The sequence below is a fragment of the Passer domesticus genome, chromosome Z, assembly GCF_036417665.1.
Source record: "Passer domesticus isolate bPasDom1 chromosome Z, bPasDom1.hap1, whole genome shotgun sequence".
Taxonomy (NCBI): Eukaryota; Metazoa; Chordata; class Aves; order Passeriformes; family Passeridae; genus Passer; species Passer domesticus.
In genome coordinates, this window is record NC_087512.1 from 46,706,829 (window position 1) to 46,725,735 (window position 18,907).

The following is an 18,907-nucleotide window of genomic DNA, read 5'->3' on the forward strand; positions in this document are numbered from 1 at the left end:
AGATGGCGCTAGAGTTACAGAAATCCTTTTGTTTTGTGTGGTAAGTGCATTAATACCAAGACTACATGAACTAGTGCACTTCAAGAAAACCTCCCTTCTTTGCTCCATACCTTCTCAGTTGTAAATTCAAGTGAGTGAGGATATAATGTAGTAGTGTATTTTATGAGTACTGTTTTGGGGCAGGAGAGGAGAGTGGTGTATAAATAGTTTACTTTGAAAAAGATGGGTGATTGTGTGTATGCATATAGAAACGTGCAGCTTAATAGCGAATGACTTCTTTAGCAACTTCTAGCAGGATATTTTACTAATAATGAGGGTCTGTGACAATGTAATTTTTTTTCTGATGGAAGTTCAGCTGTAGTACACTCTGTGAAAGTTAGAATTAAGATAACACCCAGATTTCCATTTTCCTGCTTTGGAATTCTTTTTGTGTGTTGCCACCACACACACTTGTTCTGTATGTGGTCATGGTTAAAGCAAATACTTTTTGTTTACTATTGTAATGGCAAATCGTTCCTGTAATGTCATCCATGCAAGCTGCATGTTGACCTGCTAGAAATTGTTCTAGTAAATTTTGAAGTGAGATTTAGTGTTGTGTACTGTGTTAAGGTTTTTGACAGGTATGATGCTTTAATTCTAGTGCATCCTTTCCCTATATCAGGAAAATTTATGAAAGGTACTGGAAACTGTATTCTGCAAGATTGGACATCATGCACTTATGATGTAGAAAAATGAACTTTGTGTAAATTTCAGTAATGTGCATTCTGTGACTGTATAAAAGCAGACTTCTGTTATGCTACTTTTATTCCTTTTTAATCGTGAATGTCTTTTTTATTAGTCTGTAGAAGCTGCCTAGTGAAATATTTGGAGGAAAACAACACCTGTCCAACATGTAGGATTGTTATACATCAGAGCCACCCATTGCAGTATATTGGGTAAGTATAAAAGCAGAAGTGCAGGTAGCTTTACTCTAGACTGGTTCATCCCCTTTGATACACTACAGCTTCTCTCAAAATTTTCATTCATGCTTATCAGCATGTTAAACATTGAAAAAGAGGTACGAAGGAGATTGAGGAGGAGATACAGCATGAAACTTCTGCTATGAGTTTGCAAGGCCTTAGCATGGCAGTTTGTTCCAGACTTACAAACAAGTAAACTATACACTCAAATGTTTAATTTTTGTGTAATTTTTAATGGGATATAGTCATTCCTCATTTTGTATGCTTGGGTTGCAAAAATTATATATATGAAACAGGTATTACACTTTTACAAAATTATCAAAAATTAGTCTCAGTTGAACAGTGCTTTTCAGTGTCTCACAGTAGTAATAGAAATAATTTTCAGCTTTGTTGTTCAGTTAATCTTTCAACGGTCTGCTTAGGTCGTAGGAGCAGATAAGAATGTCATAGAATCTTCATAAAATGGTTTGGGTGGGAAGGGACCTTTGAAATCATCTAGTTCCAACTGTCCTGCCATGGGCAGGGACACCTTTTACCTGACCCCAGATTGATCAAAGTTTCATGAAGCCTGGACTGGACCCTGCCCCCCGCCTGCACCCCCATCTTTCTGGGGATGGGGTATGCACAACATCTCTAGGCAACCTCTTCCAGCCTTGGCACTCTCACTGGAGAATTTCTACCTATTATCTAACCTATATTTGTTATACTTTAGTTTAAAACCATTCCTCCTTGTCCTATGACTACATGCTTGTGTAAAAAGTCCATTTCCAGCCTTCTTTTGGGTTCTCTGCATGTACTGGAAGGCTGCTCTGAGGGTTCCCTGCAGTCTTCCTTCTCCAGGCTCTACAGCTCCGGCTTGATCAGCTTGTCTTCACAGGAGAGGAAGTCCATCCCTCTCGTCATTTTCATGGCTCTCCTCTGGACTCATTCGAACAGGTCCACATCCTTCTTATTTGGGGGCCCCAGCGCTGAAAGCAGTGGTCTAGGTGGGGGCTTTTGCAGGCAGAGTAGAAGCAGAATCACCTGCTTCGATATGCTGCCGAATTTCTTGATGCAGCCCAGGTTGCAATTTGCTTTCTGGACTGCAAGTGCACATTGCCAGGTCATGTTGATTTTTTGATTTGCTAGTATCCCCAAGTCCTTCCCCTCAATCACTTCTCTGCCCAGCCTACATTTGTGCTTGGAATTACCCCAGTCCAGGTGCAGGACCTTCTACATGGTCTTGTTGAACTGAGCTTCACATGGACCCACCTCCTTCCAGCATTCCTTCCTTCCAGCATGTCCACTGCCCCACACAGCTTGGTGTCACTGCCAGATTTGCCGAGGGTGCCCTCAATCCCACTGTCATTGACAAAGATGTTAAACAGCATTGATCCCAGTACTGACCCCTGTGGGACAGCACTTGTGACTAGTCTCATCTTGGATATTAACTGTTGATCACTTTTGAGTGCAACCATCCAGCCAATTCCTTATCGACCAAGTGCTGCATTAGTCAAATCCATGTCTCTCAAGTTAGGGACAAGGATGTTGTGCAGGACAGCATCAAATGCTTTGCATTAGTCCAGGTAGATGTCATGACTCACCCTTTCTTCATCCACTGTCTCTGTAACCTCATCAGAGAAGACCACCAAATCTGTCTGACATGGTTTGCTCATAGTGAAAGCCATGTTGGCTGTTGCCAATCTCCTCCTTATTTTCCGTCTGCATTTACATAGTCAAATTGCATGTTCACTAAGTATTTTTGTTGGGTTTTTTCCTCCTTTTCTTGTCAGAAAAGACATTCTCTTTCTTTTCCTTGAGTGCTTTCTTTCCATTTTACTCCTGCTGATGAAAATACATTGTAATGATGTGTCTGCATTACCTGTTCCATATCGTGTTGTGTTTTGTCTTCCATTTTAAAGAACATGTGTTTGTTCATAGCATTTTTCAATGTGCCTTTCTCACTTCTATAACAATTTCTGAAGCAATGGTTTTAGCAAATGAGTCTGATTGCACTTTTACAGAAAACTGTCAATGTTCCATACACACTTGAATTGCTCAAGCTCATCCTCATTCAGGAGCCTGAAACTAAGTATGCTGTCTCCACATTCATATAATACACTCATACTCCTGTGTGAGTGTATAATTAAAGGGACAAGTACATGCAAATAGCCAAGAATGAATAAATGACATGTAAGACAACATGTTTGCCTTGGTTCAAAAACCTGGGTTTTGTGCTAAAAGGGCTGGGAAACAGCATGATATTGAGAGCGGCTAGAAGGCAATTTGTTATTTGTTTTTTATTGTTGGATACACTTCAACTTAAGTAAGCTGCTTAAACTAGTTTTAAAATACTGCCCCATCGAAACTGAAACAGACTTTGACCGGCCTGCTTTTGGATATATTTATTTACTTTTTTAAAAAAATAATTGACACTCCGGAGTTTCAAAGGGTGTTTGAAAATGAAGATTTAAACTCCTATTCATATGTGTCTGTCTGAAAAATAAGTAAACTAAATGTATCTCCTTGTTTACATTTCTAAGTACTGTTAAATATCACCATAGAATCTTAAATTCTTTGGGACCTTAAAATCATCTGTATGATCTAGTTCCAACCCCCAAATTGTCCCTTTTGATTTAATGTCTTTTATATTTTTGTTCAAATAATTTTGGCAATGTGTTTGCAGTCCATAAATGACACTTCATAATCTCAGCCTGTACAAATGGGATTGCTACTGGTGAAAATGACATGAATTTAGGATAAGTGATATTCTGGATCTTGTTGTAGTGGTACTTAGAATATTGTAATTACTGTTTGTAAATGTCTTGATTTGTCACCATTTCTGTACTTGCTTACTGATCTCTGCTGCTGTGAAATGCTCATGTCAGGTGATGAGAATCCTGAGACTACTTTTGTAAGCCTTTTCTGTTCAAGTCCAATTTACGACTTGATACTGCAGACACTTTTGAGGTAATGACATTGCAGCAGTCAAGGTAGACACTTGAAATGCTTCATATACTATTTCTTAATTGGAATTTAATGTAATATTTAATTTCTTTGAGACCATAACTTATTTTAGATTAGAACAGGATTTTTCTCGGTGAGCTGGGGATTAAAGTTTAGAATCTTTACTGGCCTTACTGTTCTACTTGCAGTGCAATTATTACCTTTTTTTCATTTGAGTCACACTACCTCTACAGGCTGCTTAGCTACATAATGTTTCTCACAGTTACTTTGTCCTTTTAAGAACAAAGTAAAATTTAGTTTGTCGTGGTCTTTTTCTGTGAACTGGTCTCATGCATTTTAGAAGAATCCTAGTAAATATAACTAATCTAGAAATGTGAGAAATTAGTCTATAGGAGTGAGAAACAAGCTATTATTGATTCTGTTGTAATAAAAATGAGTTTACCTTTAAGTTGGAAAAGAATTTTAGATTATGCCTGACATTCTTGTCTTGATGCAGAAGGACATATCAGTGGGGTGAATTCTTCTACAGCCTAGTCTTTCTCAAACTTTCATTTGTTTTCTATCTTAGCTTGTACTTTTTCATAATTTCTTCTGTGTTGCTGTTCTTTCTGGTTTGATAGAAATACTGATTGAGAAGTAAAATCCTTCTTAGGTGAATTTTGAGATTTTTGCATATGGTTAGTACTGGAACTTTTTAAAGAGAAATGTTTTCAATCAAGATCATGAACTTAAGCTTTTGATTTTGTTTTTGTTTCTTTGTTTTTTTTTTTTTTTCCTTGCTAGTCATGACAGAACAATGCAAGATATTGTTTACAAACTTGTGCCAGGCCTCCAGGAAGGTAAGTTGTGGTATGACCTTTTTAAAGGTCAGTTTGCACATATTCTTTGACATTAAAAAAAAAAAAAAGAAAGTTTCAGTGATGAAAAAGGGATGGGAGAAAAAATGCAGAAAACTAGACTCTTTCACTTGTGTAATTTTTAGCAATTAATTTAATTTCGTACCTGAACTAGCAGCAACTGTGTGTGGGGGTGGTGGGAGACAACATGGGATGTTTCTTCCAAAAGCAATATTATGTAAAGCAAAATAGTCATTCAGCTTTTGAATGTTGCCATACCATAATTCTAATTTGTTTTTGTTAAACTGTATACCTGTTGTGCAAGCTTTCTAGAATTCTCAGAGGTAAAATGCAATTTTAAAATGGTTTTAGTTTCTGTTGTTTTGAGAGTTCTTTTTTATTAGAGAACTTTCAATTACTGTTTTGATAATCCTCTTTGACACGAGATCTGTTAAAATAAAGAAATACTTTATAAATATTGCTCAGTGGGGTTTTTTTTGTCTTAATGTATATTAAAGCTTTCATTTAAATAGAGTATTTTACTCTGTTGAAGCTTCTTTTTAACCAGAGCATTTTCAAATATCAGTGTGATTAAATAGATACTTGAAAAATTATTTCTGGGAAAATCAGAACTATGAATAAAAATTCAAAACCAATGTTTTGACTGAAATAAGGTCAAAGTCAGAATAGGGGATATTCAGAATTAGTTGTAGTATTTTAAATTCCATCTCATTCTAGTAGTAATAGTATAGTAGTAATTATACAGATAACTTTATGCTTTTGTAATTCTGAAAAATAAGATTAGGCATAACTTGATGTGATAGGAGAGATAGAAGACAGTAAATAATGACACCACCGCCACTTGTTGGCAATCCTTAAGTGGGAAGGGATTTGGAATAACTTCATGAATATTGCATTAGAACTTTATTACAGGGATTAATATTTGCAATTTTAAACAGCGGAAATGAAAAAGCAAAGGGAGTTTTATCACAAACTGGGCATGGAAGTTCCAGGGGACATCAAAGGGGAGACATGTTCTACAAAACAGCACCTAGATTCTCATCGAAATGGTAAATAGTCCTTTATTTATTCTGTCTTTGGTGGGTGACATATAGTAAATTGATAAACAGATCTGTTGGAAGTATGTGCCCAGTGGGTATATTACAGTCATAATTGTTTCCTAACAGCAAGGAATAGAATCAGCATAGGATTGTTGCCTTGTCCCTTATTTGTGCTCAGAATTCTTGGTTTTAGCTGTTAATAGCATGTTGCTTGTGGCAAAGTTGGTCTCCATAGTAGTGCCTACTATGGGGATTGTGAAATTAGCCAGCTTCTGGGCTGCTAGCAGCTGAACTCCATAGGTGTTCTCCTCTTTCATGTCACGGGCTGTTGGCTACAAGTGTTGCTTGAGCCTATAAGTACAATTTGGGAATAGCAAAGCTTATTCTGTACTGTGGTCCTGAAACGTGCTGTTTTAATTGTATTAGCACTATAAGCTGCTGCTGAGTATATCTGGGATTTATATATGAAAATAATATATATGTATCCCATATATCTGTGGTTTTTTGTCTAAGGTGAAACTAAAGCAGATGAAAATATAAATAAAGAAACTTCGGAGGAAAAACAGGAAGAAGATAATGACTACCACCGAAGTGATGAACAGGTGGGATCATAGGGCATGCTCTAGTTTTATTTTGTGTTTTAGCTGTTGTGTTTTGGTAAGGTAACTTTGATAATCTAACAGAGAAGAAAATAAGCTTCTTTGAAGCTACTTTTTCTGTTCTCTGATACAAACACGATGCAGTTTGGGCAATACTTTTTTGTAAGGATGAGGTTTTACCTTTGGGTTTTGGCAGGAGAATACATTCAAATCTTCATGCAAATGTCTTTATATTTCTGACTGTTTGTGAGTCTTCAAAGTTTGCTGTGAAAACATATTTGTGTAATTTTCCACCTTCTATAGGAATGTACCCCAGTGTTAGTATGATACATTAAACTGAATGTGTATTGATAATTATGAATTAAACCTCTGGCACTGTTAACACATTCAGTGCAGTTAGCTCAGGGTGCAGTTGCATGAGAGCTGCAGGCTGAGCTCTGGATGGGAGCCCGAGGCAAGAGGCCATGGGCTGCCAACCCTTGGCACAGGAAGGGGCACAGGGACCTGTGGCATCAGCCTGGGGACTGGACACTGAGACACAGCAGGAGCTGAGACCCCCAGACTTTGGTGCTGCTAGGGTCTGAATGCCCAGGGGTTCCTTTGTTCAGGGCCCCTTCTCAGAGCCACCAGCTGGAGCTGTTGTTATTTAGTTACTGCACCACAATTAAGCTAACTGAAGGACTTGGATGTTTGAGACTCTGCTATGGGAAACCTGGGGTTGAGTTGGTAAGGAATCCTGGTCTGAATGTGAGTGTGAGGGGTGTAGCTGTGAAGGGGCTTCACAGTCCCAGCTTAGCTGGTGTGAATGTGACTGCCAGAGAGGCTCCTGCATGGTCAGACAGGGAAGCTTCCTTAACAGCACTCTTACTAACTTATTACATATTTTGTTTTCAACCTTTAATGTTAAGTCAGTGTTAGCCCTGTATCATAAAAATATCATAAAAGCGGGGAAGTCCACTGTTAAGTTTTAAACACAAAGCTTGTTTGAAGGTGAAAATTCCCTTTGGTATAAACAGGCCATGCCTTTTAAGTTTTCTAGTTATGCATGTCCAGAGTAACTTTAGATTGGGTTAATTTTCTTCTCAGTTGCCATGTAAGGGAACTTTCAAAGGGATTATACTTGTTACTAGATCCTCCTAGTGCAATACAAGTGCATACCATCACAAAGAGTTTAGACTGTAATGAATAGCTGGAAGGGAAAAAAGGTGAGCATTTGAAATATTTGTCATATAATTTATATTAATTCTTTCTAAACATGTTAAAATTAAACTAGATTAGCAGTTGCATTGACAGTTGGAAATTATGTTAGAAGCAATCATTAAGAATTGACAATAGTTTGCTTACTGTTTTCTTGCTCCAGTTTTTATCATATGGTCCTCTTATGCTATTGACAGCCTATGAATTTGGACTGAAGTAGCCTCTTTGTTCCAACATCAAAAATTACTGCTTGAAGATTTTTGATTATTACTTACCACTCAGCTTATGAAATCTTAGAAAAAGTGGTTTTCTTAATAGGTGTTTCAATTTAAAGAACACTAGTACTGTACTTCACTGTATTGGATTAATAAAAACTGCATGTGGAATACATAGGAGACTGCAGGAAATTGTTGCAGCCAACTCTTGATTTTTTGCCTTTTCCTGAAGGTGAGCATCTGCTTGGAGTGCAATAGTAGCAAACTGCGTGGATTGAAACGAAAATGGATTCGTTGCTCTGCACAAGCAACAGTCTTGCATCTAAAGAAGTTCATTGCCAAAAAACTCAACCTTTCTTCTTTTAATGAGGTAATATTTTAATTTTTAAAAATTTTAATTTTTAAAAATCTGTATCATACAGATACGAAAACTTGAAAGGGGTGGGCTTGTTCCTTTGCAAAAGGATGTCTTTTATTCTGATTTTATTTCCAGGAAACAGAAGCATACACTGCTTCTTGAATTATATTTTATGTAGCAATTTTCTTGTCCTTTCTTTGGTCTGTACAGGACTTCCCACTTAGTTTGCAGTGCATTTTTTAATGCGCATTTATAAATAGTTGAGCAAAAAGCCTTGGTTATGTGCTTCCATGTGTTGAAATGGACTCTGGCAAGATGATTTGTTTGACAGATTGTAGTTGAGTTTATCTCCAGCATTTTAGGAAGTTTGCACTCTGCAGGGGCCAGACAGAAACCAACGCTTCAACAGTGAAGCCCAGTTGAAGAGAAAGCAACACAAATAGATTATTATTTTCTGTGTCTTAGTGAAGCACAATCTGAAGTTGCTGCCTACCACAGCCAGAGTGTTATCAGATGTCTACTTTTCCTTGTCTTTGCAGGGTATCATGGGAAGAGTTTGAGTTGAAAGGTACAGGAAAGGCAATACTTTGAACTTCTCCTAGACCAGATTCAAAAATGAAAAGTGGCAAACTGTGAATGCAGCCCCTATTTATCACTTGGCTGGATCTTGGTTACAGTTTCTGGGCATCTCAGTTGATTCTCAGCTTGACATTTCTCAATTCCATATTATGACACTGATTCACTGAATTTCATTAAGATATTTCATACAAATCAAATCATCTGCTTTCCAGTCCAGTGTGTCAACACCTTGCTGCTCAAATTTGTCAACAGCCAATTTGCATCTCTATCACTTTTCCTTCATATCTTCTGTACACTTCAAACACACTCTCTCTCTTATGGTTCAAATATATCCCCAAACTCTGCCAGTTTTCCTAAAACAAAACTATGTATCCCACCTCGTTCTCAGCTGGCTCAGAGGTGGTTGACTCCTGGCTTTAGCACAGCAGCTGCATAGCTACAAGGATTGTTCAAATAGGTTTATTTTTAATATATTCTTTTGGTATATGCGTGTGTAAGCCCTCCAATGCGGTGTGGCAAGATGTAACTTAAAAATCTACTTGGCTTCTACTGAAGGAAAAACTTTTCTGGAGTACTGTTTATTTCCTTGTTATCGCTTTGTGCCTTCTTAAAAATTACATAAATACCGTGTAATCCTTGTACCAGTACCAAGTAACATAGAAGGAGAATTTGAGCATATGGTTACTTGGTTGCTTGATACAGACTATTCCAGGTTTGAGTTACTGCCATGTAAGTGGGCTGCATGCACATTCAGGCCTTGCTAGGCTATGGGGTAAAGCATTGTAACATAAGCCATCTTTGTGGAACTTGCTGTTTTCATACATGTTGCCTGGTTTTAGTTCATGTTCAGATATTGTAGTTCAGCTGATTTAGTAGTCGTATGATCCTCATGCCTTTATGTTGAGATCCTCCCTGTTTCTAATATCAAGATTTTTTAAAACAGAGATAGAAAACAAAAAATACCTGTTGAGTATCTGTAAAATCCCTGTAAATGTAGCATATAAGTATATGGTAGATGGTGTTTTTTAAAAAACCTCTGCCCTTGTAACAATGCCACCTGACTGGTGTTAGGTAAAAAAAAAAATCATAGTATGCTAAATAACAGCTCTCTTTGAGATTTCTGTCCCCTTGTTCATGTATTCAACATTTTTAAAAGCATGTAAAGCTTTCAGGAAATAACTTGAGTACTGCTTGGGAAGATAAATCAAACATTAAATCCTTATCATACTGTATTTCTTAGGCAGGCATTGACATGGTACTTCATGTTGAGAGCAGGTATTATCTTTTCTTTCCTGGTATGATTTTTGTCTGCAGGGCAACTTCAGAATTTCCAGTGTCTTCAGAGAAAAAAAAAAAAGTCTTGTATTATGTGAAATATGTTGTTTGGTGCATTGGGTCCCAATGAATTAACTGTCTCCTTTATTTTGTCAGCTGGACATATTATGCAATGAAGAGATTCTTGGCAAGGACCATACGCTCAAGTTTGTAGTTGTTACTAGATGGAGATTTAAGGTATGACACAATGATTCAATGTAAATCATGAAATGGCCAAATAAAATGTTTATAAAATAGCAATAATTTGGAATATACTGCAGTATACCTTTATGGAATGTACTTTTATAAATATCTACTACAATATCTTTAGACACCAAGTATTTATTTGTTTCCAGTAAATTAAGGAAAAGAGAATTAAGTATTCATTGAAGAGAAAAGGGAACACTATATTAGTTGTCAAATTGTTATCAAGTCTGTCAGAGGAAGTAGAAGCTACAAAAAGTATTATTTTTAACCCCTTCAGGCAGAAGGGGTTATGAATGAGTAGCAAAACTGAACTCTTATGAGGGAAGTCAACACTGAACATAGTCAGTATATGTACACATGGACTTATTGGAAGAAGTTTGTATTTGTAATGCAGAAGCAACACATTCTGAGCATACAACGTACGATGAGGTGAAATCACTCGGTGGCTTTGGATGCGTATCTAGAAGAGGTCCATGTGGGAGCATTTTTCTGTCTTGGAATTACAAAATAATTGACCTGTATAAGAGTCACAGGATAAAGTCAGTGGTCAGTGTTAAAAAATGCAGAGATGTCATAAGTGGAATCCTGCTGGAATCTGTTTCATATGGTGTTTCTGAATGACCTGGAAATGCATTTGAGTAGTTCATTACCAGTGCAGTGACATCATTGTCATTAATTAGGTTAGTGAAGATTGATGATAAAATACTGGATGAAGTCTTTACAGTTCTGAGTGACAGGTGATTAACAAATATCTGAAGTTGAATGTAGGTATAGATAAAAGGATACAATGCAAACATTAGGGTTTTGTGGTGTAGCTGGGTGAACCAAACATGAGCATCAAATTGATATGCATCTGTACAGTCCACTGTGAGAGATCTGTGTAATTGTGAGTCATGTGGAAAGCAGAACTGTAAACTGCCCTCCCAAGTAAAAGAAGTGGTGGATGTAAAATGGAGCTGAGACGCAGAAGGTCCAGAACAAACAAGCTGAAGTAACTGTTTTTATGAGACACAGAAGTCCATGGTGCAGGATGTTGTGGTGTGGATATTTGCCTGTTCATAAAAAAATCAACAGATGCTTTCACAGAGGAGGAATCAAGTGAGAGCTATTAAATGTGAAGTACCACATAGTCTAGTGCTGCTTTCTAGACATCCCTTACTTCAGGGAGTTTTCCAAGATAAACAGATATGCTCCTGAGTTAGAGGGGAAAGGGTTCTTTATCACCTGTTTGAGCTCCACAGATGAAGTTGCACCTTGTCTTTGTCTTGGTGAATTTTTGACAGATCAGATGGCTGCTCTTATATTAATTGAAGCTTTAATTTATGACGCAGAACTTTTTCCTTCTTAACAGATTAGTTCTGGATTTGTTTCTTAACTTACTGGTATTTCTGTCTTGCAGAAAGCACCTCTACTTCTACATTATAGACCCAAAATGGACTTGCTGTAAGGGAACTTTATTGTCCTTCTGGACAGAGCTTTTTGCAGAGACTATCATCTGGCACCTTCTTAGTGCATCACTAATCACATGACACAAACCAGCTGAATAATTTTGGAAGACTGGAGGGCTTTCATAGTGGGCTGTCCTGAATATTTCTTCTAGGGAAGTGTTACCTAGACTTCTGGGCAGACAATATTTATACTTTTTTTGTACAGAAGAAAGAAGTTTCAACTCAGCACGACACTACCAGCATTAAGTTTACAGATACTGAAAACACTTCACAGTTCCATGTAGCTCAGCCTGATTTGTCTCTTACAGTTACACACAGAAAAAAAAGTTTGAGTGTTGTGGGGTGATATAAATATGTTGCTTTTGACACCAAGTTGCATTTAGTTACTTGCATTCTAAATCTTTAAAAACTATATTTTTGCAAAGTGTTATTGTCTTATATAGTATGCCTGATTGCATTGGCTTTATTCAAGTTATTCTGTAGAGCATTGAACATACCTGATAATACAGTGACTGGTGATAATTTATTATGCTGCATTGAAAACTTAAGAAGATCTGGGAAACCAGTAAATTTGTCATTTTTGCCCATTGCTTTCCCTCACCTGTGTTTTAATAAAGTTTTGATACTTCTGTATACGTGTTAATTTGGTAAGGCTAATAGAAATAATTTCAGTTGATTTTCATGTGCTGTGATATATATTTTGCTATGGTATACATTGCACCACGTAATGACAAATACTCACAAGTGCTAGATTTGTGAATTTCTTAAAAAATAAACATTTCTTATGTATTTGTGGCTTGCAGAAATCAGTTTTTAATTTAGAGAGAATTTGCTATCACTATCTATTGGAAAAGTGGCTCTTGGACAACTTTGGGAGTATTGCAGATTTTTCATTTCACTGATTAAAACTTACAGGCAGCTTTAAATTTCTTTAGCTGTTTTCTTATGAAACCATGGCATTTTACTTGCTGCAATTCCTAACTTACATGGGATGGGGAGGAAGGGGGAGTCAAGACAAGATTATTTTAGCACCTTTTGGCCTTAAATAGTAATTTTGCTTGCATCAGCCCTAATGGATGCAAGGTAATACACATTAATGTATGTATGGGTACATACATCTGTATACACATATAACTATTTATGTTATAGAAAGAACCCTCAATGGCACTTAGCAGGGCTCACTGCACTTTTTGTAAGGCTTTTGAAAATAATTGGCTTTTAAAAAACTGTAGTTGAAAGTGATTTCTGCAAGCTCTATCCACTGTGTATCATCCATAGTACAATTGTAAGAACATTTGTCTGGCGCAGGTGTGAAGTCACTGAAAACAGTGTATGCCCTATTATTGCCAGCTGGAAATAGTTAACCTGATTTTTTGAAGGAATTTTTTTCCTGTCAGCTGAAAATGTTAGTCATTATTCCTATTATTAAACCCTGTTATTTTTTGAAAAATTGTCTTTGGATAAGAAGCCCTGCTTCCTCTTGCTGTGCTCTTTTGCTTCTTCTGCTAGAAAGTGTTACTTAGTAACCGGAAGCTGATACTGCAAGAGATTTATCTAAGCATTTTAAATATTCTTCCTCTTGAGTTTTCAAAGCCCTACATTCCTCAGCACATTTCCCTTAGTGTCCTTGACTCGTGGCTTCAGTTCTCCTTTCCCAGCTCTGCTGCTGCTTGTGCTTACCTTTGACAACAGGGCTCCTTATTTTTGATTACAGTCACAGATGTGAGTAGGAAGGAAATGAAAAAGAAATTATGTGAGCAGAGAATGAAAGGGAGCCTCCTGAATTGTGGAGATGGAAAGGAGAGCCACACAATGGCCAGAACATGCTGCTGTCCTTGTGGGTGAAAGTCTTAAGATAGCTGCATTTGAATGTTTAGGTTACACAGAACTCCACATCTGGTTCTTGTGTGGTGTTTGTATGCATGTCTGTGATTCATGGAATCAAATTTGGCTCTGATTTTGTCTTGCTGTTTGTGTATTTTCAGCTTTCTTTTTCTGTATTTAGCATTACTTGATCTGGCAGAAAAGAGCAAACAAGATCATGTGTCTACCATTTTTAAAACTTTCCATGAAAGCAGTCAATGCAGGTGGTATGGATGTGTACACAAGCTTTCATAATGGGCCTCTCTGGAGCTGTTTCTATGTGATTGTTACTGTTCTAGTGTAAATTAGAGGCTGGCTTTGCCACTGAGGCCCTGGGAATGTGGACAGGACTGTAAGGGTCCCAGCTCTGTGCACCCATAGTATACACACAGTGGCTGTACCTGATGTAGACATTGAACTAAAGCTGCCAGACAGCATTCTGATTAACCACCTTAATCAGAATATATATATATATATATTTATATATATACACACACATAAACAAAAATATATATACATATACACATATAAATGAGATCTGTCTACCTCAAGTGTGTGTACTGCAGGAAACTTTTGTATGACTAGATACTGACGCAGTGCTGTTAAAGTACATTAGGATTTCATTTCTTCCTTGTGTACTTGAGCAACTGAGAAATTAATTACGAACACACAAATTCAGAAGCCTTTCAAATCTATCTCTTGCTGTAACAACTTACAATACAAAACTCATAAGTTTATAACCATCTTTAGAATCACTTGAATTTGTTATGGTGCTATCAGTATATAGAAAACTTTATATGGATACATAAATTCAAGCCAGTATTAATACCTATAGCTGGGGTTTTTGCTTGTAATTGTGTGTAACTGCTTTGCAATGTGTTTAATCTGATAAAACCGCACCAGTTAAAAAAAACAAAAAAACAAAAAAATAAAAAAAAACACAAAAAACAAACAAAGAAAACCAAACAAAAACCCCCCAAACCAACAGAAAACTCCAAAGTTACTCAGTTGTTTTTCTAAATCACATGTGATAACATCTTCACTACAAAAATTGCCCTCAGAAGTGGTGTGACTGTCTGTACCATATGTTAGTCTCACTAAAAGACTCCAGTGTAGATCGAGGTCTTCTTTGGGTCAGAGCCTTGTTGAATTTCTGTGACACTTAAGAGACAATTTATATCAAGATTATATTGGGTAAAGTAACCCTGATACTGTTGAAAGTTGAACTAAAATTTGGACTTGGCCATACATATTTCTTAGTCCTGATGAGATCATGGTAGTTGGTTTTGGCTTTTGTGAAGATGCCATTACTGTGAAGTAGTTTTTACAATTTCTTACGCTGGTAAATAGCTGCGGTAAGGAAGTATCTTGTTGCATTATCCTCAGCAGCAGTGAGACTGATGAATCACCTGGGCTTAGAGTCTCATTAAGTATACTTTCAGTAAAAATAAATAATTCAGATAGAATATATAATGCTGAATTTAAATAAGATTTGGGGGTTTAAATTTTAACTTTATAAAATTATTTATTCTATTTTAAGCCTTCTGTCTTATTTTACCATCCAAGTATTTTTGGTTTTAGTGGTCCAGCTTTATTTACGGGCATATAAATTGAAATTGTAAGATGTTTTTACAAGCTTCTTCATTTTACATTGAGTTTGAGTAGCTTTCATCTGTATGTTTTTGTTTTGTATGGATAAAGAGCATTATTATGCTTTCGTGCAATAGGTTTGAAACATGCATTTATTAGGCTTATGTTTAAATTGTAAATGTAGCATCTACTTACCATTACATTTAAAAGGAATGTAGATGGCTTTTCTCACTTGTTCAAATGGAGTTTTATTTGGGGCTGTTATTTGGGGGTGGGTGTGTGTGTTTTATGCTTTGTTCCATTTTTTATTTTAAGAGTGAAATGGGGGATTTAAAATATCTGTAAGTACAAGAACTATCTGTCAGCAATATTTTAAAATAAATGATCTTGCAAGAAACCTTAATGTGAATTGTGGAAGCAATCGACAAGACTTGCAGCCTATCTGAAAATGTTTTGTGCCATTGTTAGGTCTGGTATATTTGTGTACCATCACACCTGGGAATATTTTTTTCTGCGGTTGTGCAATAGTATACACAACACTGTCACTCAGGAGATATGGGACCGTAAAAAATATCAGACTACAACTATGATGGTGCTATTTTTTCCAATAGGCTATGAGCCTTTGAAAGCTTATGTGGCTCTTATTGTCTTTATAACAACACAGTTCTAGGGGATTTACAGATTTTTTTTTTCTACTAGATGATAAATATAACTTGCTGTTTTACAGCATTCTGCATATTACATTGAGATAAATATAATAGGAAAAAGCCAACCAGTCTGTACATCAGTGAGATGAATCTTAGGTACACATTTTGTACAGAAGGCTTTACTGAACAGAAAAATCAAGTTTCTGCTTTTCCTCAGGTAATCACTTCCGTTTGGATGTTTCACTGAAAACATTAATGCAACTTTAGTTAGTCTGCCTAAAATTGATAACAGAAATTGTTCCGCACGCAAGTCTCCCTACATAAGATCCAATTAGATGTTACTTGGGTCTTGAGATCTGTTTTTGAAGAAGTTGCAGAGAATAACAATAAAGAGTATGGAACAATGCTTCAATCTCTGCTCTCATCAAAACTTGCAGTCAGGACAAAAATTACCTAGGAACTTGGGTCTTGTGGCAAATCAACAGGTAGTGTTTTACCTGTTTTATTTATATACAAATCAAAGGTATGATTCTACTATTTCTTCCATATTTTATCCTACTTAGAGTTTTTTGGAAATCTTTTGAAGCCACAATGACCTGTCCATGTCCTGGTGGTAGGGTAGGAACTACATGTCCAATTCTATGAACATTTACCTTGGTAACTTTACTAATAACCTGGATGGTTCCACAGAAACCAGTGGGATCATTCATTCAAACAGAGGTGTGGCTGAAGGAAGAACTCCTGAGTTTTGAGTACTGATATTCCACTATTTTTGTTATTTCTGTTTGAAATGGAAAGTATTGGTTTGATGGAATCTTTAATTCAAGTGACTTATCTGGACAAAAGGAAAGTTTGTTCTTTCCTTCTGCAAACAGGATCATTTTGCAGTTAAGGGACAATTAGCCAGTGCAACCACTAAGCCTTTTATCCTCATATGTGGCATAATAAAGATTCTGGAACTGTCAGAGTGTAAAACCATATTTTTGGCTTAGCTTCATTTAAAAGTTTACAATTTTTTATGCTTTGTGTTGCTGTGTAATTTCTGTACTACTGGTGGCTAGTTTTGTCTGAATAAGCCTTTTGGGGATTAATGCTTAATGTTTTGATTTTATGATAGTGAAGCTTGTATCCAGTGTTTTGCCAATGAATATTATATGCTTGTTAATAAAAGCAGAGAAACTAACTTGAAATGCTGTGAGGCTGAAAGTTTTTGTCCCATTCTCTCCCAGGAACATAAGGAGCTGGCAGTCATCGTAGCACTGAATAAATGCAGTGTGGTTGAAACAGAGGTGGTGTGGCATTGCATTGTCATAAAATCTGCCTTTTACTCAAAACAGAAGGATGGCTTAAAGTATTACTCCGCTGGCAGTATGTCTGTGACAAGTGTGTGTCAAGTAACTGCTAGATAGGCAATTAAATGGCTTCAGTCACCCAGAGGGAAAACAGCACTATCCTGATGTCTTTATGTACCTTGATAAAGAGGTACTTACTTGAACTATATGTGTTCCTTTCAGTCTTACTCTTACAACCGTACCCTGGTTGAGACATTAACAATGCAAAACAGATGCTACAGTAGTGGAATTTCTTGGAATTACATGGAGTAATGCAGATGTATAGCTTGTGAACTGCTCTGCATGCTGAGAGGACAATACCTTTATTTATGCTCTTGGCTTGTTAGGAACTGCCAGCAGCTCTGGGCTGCTGTGAAATCAGTTCATACACACATTTCTTATTTGCACTAATATTACCCATGCATAATTGTCCTGAGGAAATTAGGCATTTGCCACTTACTAGCTTCATTTAAATATCAATATGAGAGACTAACTGCAGAAAAGTCCCTTTGCCTGTGTATAGTCATTTAAAAGTGAATGAAAATTAGCACTAATTCAGCAAGTGTTGCTTTTTGAAAGTCTTCCAAAAGACTTTATTATATGTGGTTTTAATACTTACCTGAACTTTGTGCTACTGGTTGCTTCCATCTATCTGTGACGTAACCAGTATGGGCCTCATTCCCTCCCTTTCCTAAACATGGTGTTATTCTAATAAATAAAGAGTAAAAACTTCTCCTGTTTGACTGAAATTCCCAAGCATCACAAAAAGAAATTGTGCTAATTGTGCTAATAGTTGTGTTTGCTAGCCCTGAAAGCATAAACCTGCCCTGCAGCCAGTAGAAACTAACTACATTTTTTATCCCAGAGGAAATACAAAAGTTTTTACTGGTATTTCTTACTTTATATGTAACATAGAGTTTCTTATTTTGCTGATTGACTAGTCTGCTACAGAAAAATCATTACTTTGAGTGCATTACCTTTTTTTATGCAATAACTTCTTCCTTGGGATTAGAGAAGTCAGAGAAAAAAATCCACATCAATTGAATATGTGCATTTAAGATAGATACATTCAGCTGTTTTAACCCAGGTGTAGACATAGTCACTCAGGATTCAACTGGCCACAACTGAAGTTAGGCTTAATCCAGTCCTGCATATGAATAGAGGTAGACTGCAGTGCAAATCCCTAGTACCTCCATAACAAGTTCCTGTGCGTCTTTAATTTCCAACATCATCCTCATTTAGTTTTTTATATTCTTGATTTTTTTAGGCTTCCTTTTCATTAGTTTTATTTTGAAAAAGTGGATAAAATGTTTGCAACAGTAGTTTGAGAGATTATTCGGCTACTAAAAGGAAGATGTGATCCACATCTGTTTAAATATGTCTAGTCTTTCACATGGCAATACGCTTGCACTTGTGTGTAGGGGTGTTTTACTGAAGGGCTTGAATTGGACATGTCTGTGCTTTTTGTGTTTTGTGTAATGATTGCATGTTGATGTGTCCATGGAAATGAGAACAGAACAAAAATGAAAGCCATTGGCTTCAGTCCGAAGACTTGATTGGGTGATTTCCATGAGAAGATGTTGCCGTTAAAGCCTTGTTTGTTGTTTCCTGCCCCAGTTTGTAGTTTGCAAATGTTTCTTCACACACTTGAAGAAAGTAAAACTTCATTGTCATTAAATTCTTAAAGGCTATTTGTTTATTTGTTTTCTCCTTTGATGCAAAGTTCCCTTGCTGTCCCTTGGTTGAATCCTTGTTCC

The 18,907-nt window shown here is 36.6% G+C and overlaps 1 protein-coding gene across 12 annotated transcripts in view; it reads left to right on the forward strand.

The window, feature by feature from the left end:
* Positions 1–17,009, forward strand: part of PCGF3 (polycomb group ring finger 3) — a 55,722-nt gene extending 38,713 nt beyond the window's left edge. For all 12 annotated transcript variants that reach the window (XM_064405718.1, XM_064405722.1, XM_064405715.1 and 9 more), the window contains 7 exons: positions 839–935; positions 4,689–4,744; positions 5,701–5,811; positions 6,316–6,404; positions 8,046–8,183; positions 10,182–10,262; positions 11,671–17,009. In XM_064405718.1, the coding sequence (XP_064261788.1) occupies positions 839–935; positions 4,689–4,744; positions 5,701–5,811; positions 6,316–6,404; positions 8,046–8,183; positions 10,182–10,262; positions 11,671–11,718 (620 nt within the window). In that variant the 3' untranslated portion in view covers positions 11,719–17,009. The remainder of the gene's footprint in view (positions 1–838; positions 936–4,688; positions 4,745–5,700; positions 5,812–6,315; positions 6,405–8,045; positions 8,184–10,181; positions 10,263–11,670) is intronic.
* Positions 17,010–18,907: the final 1,898 nt, after the last annotated feature.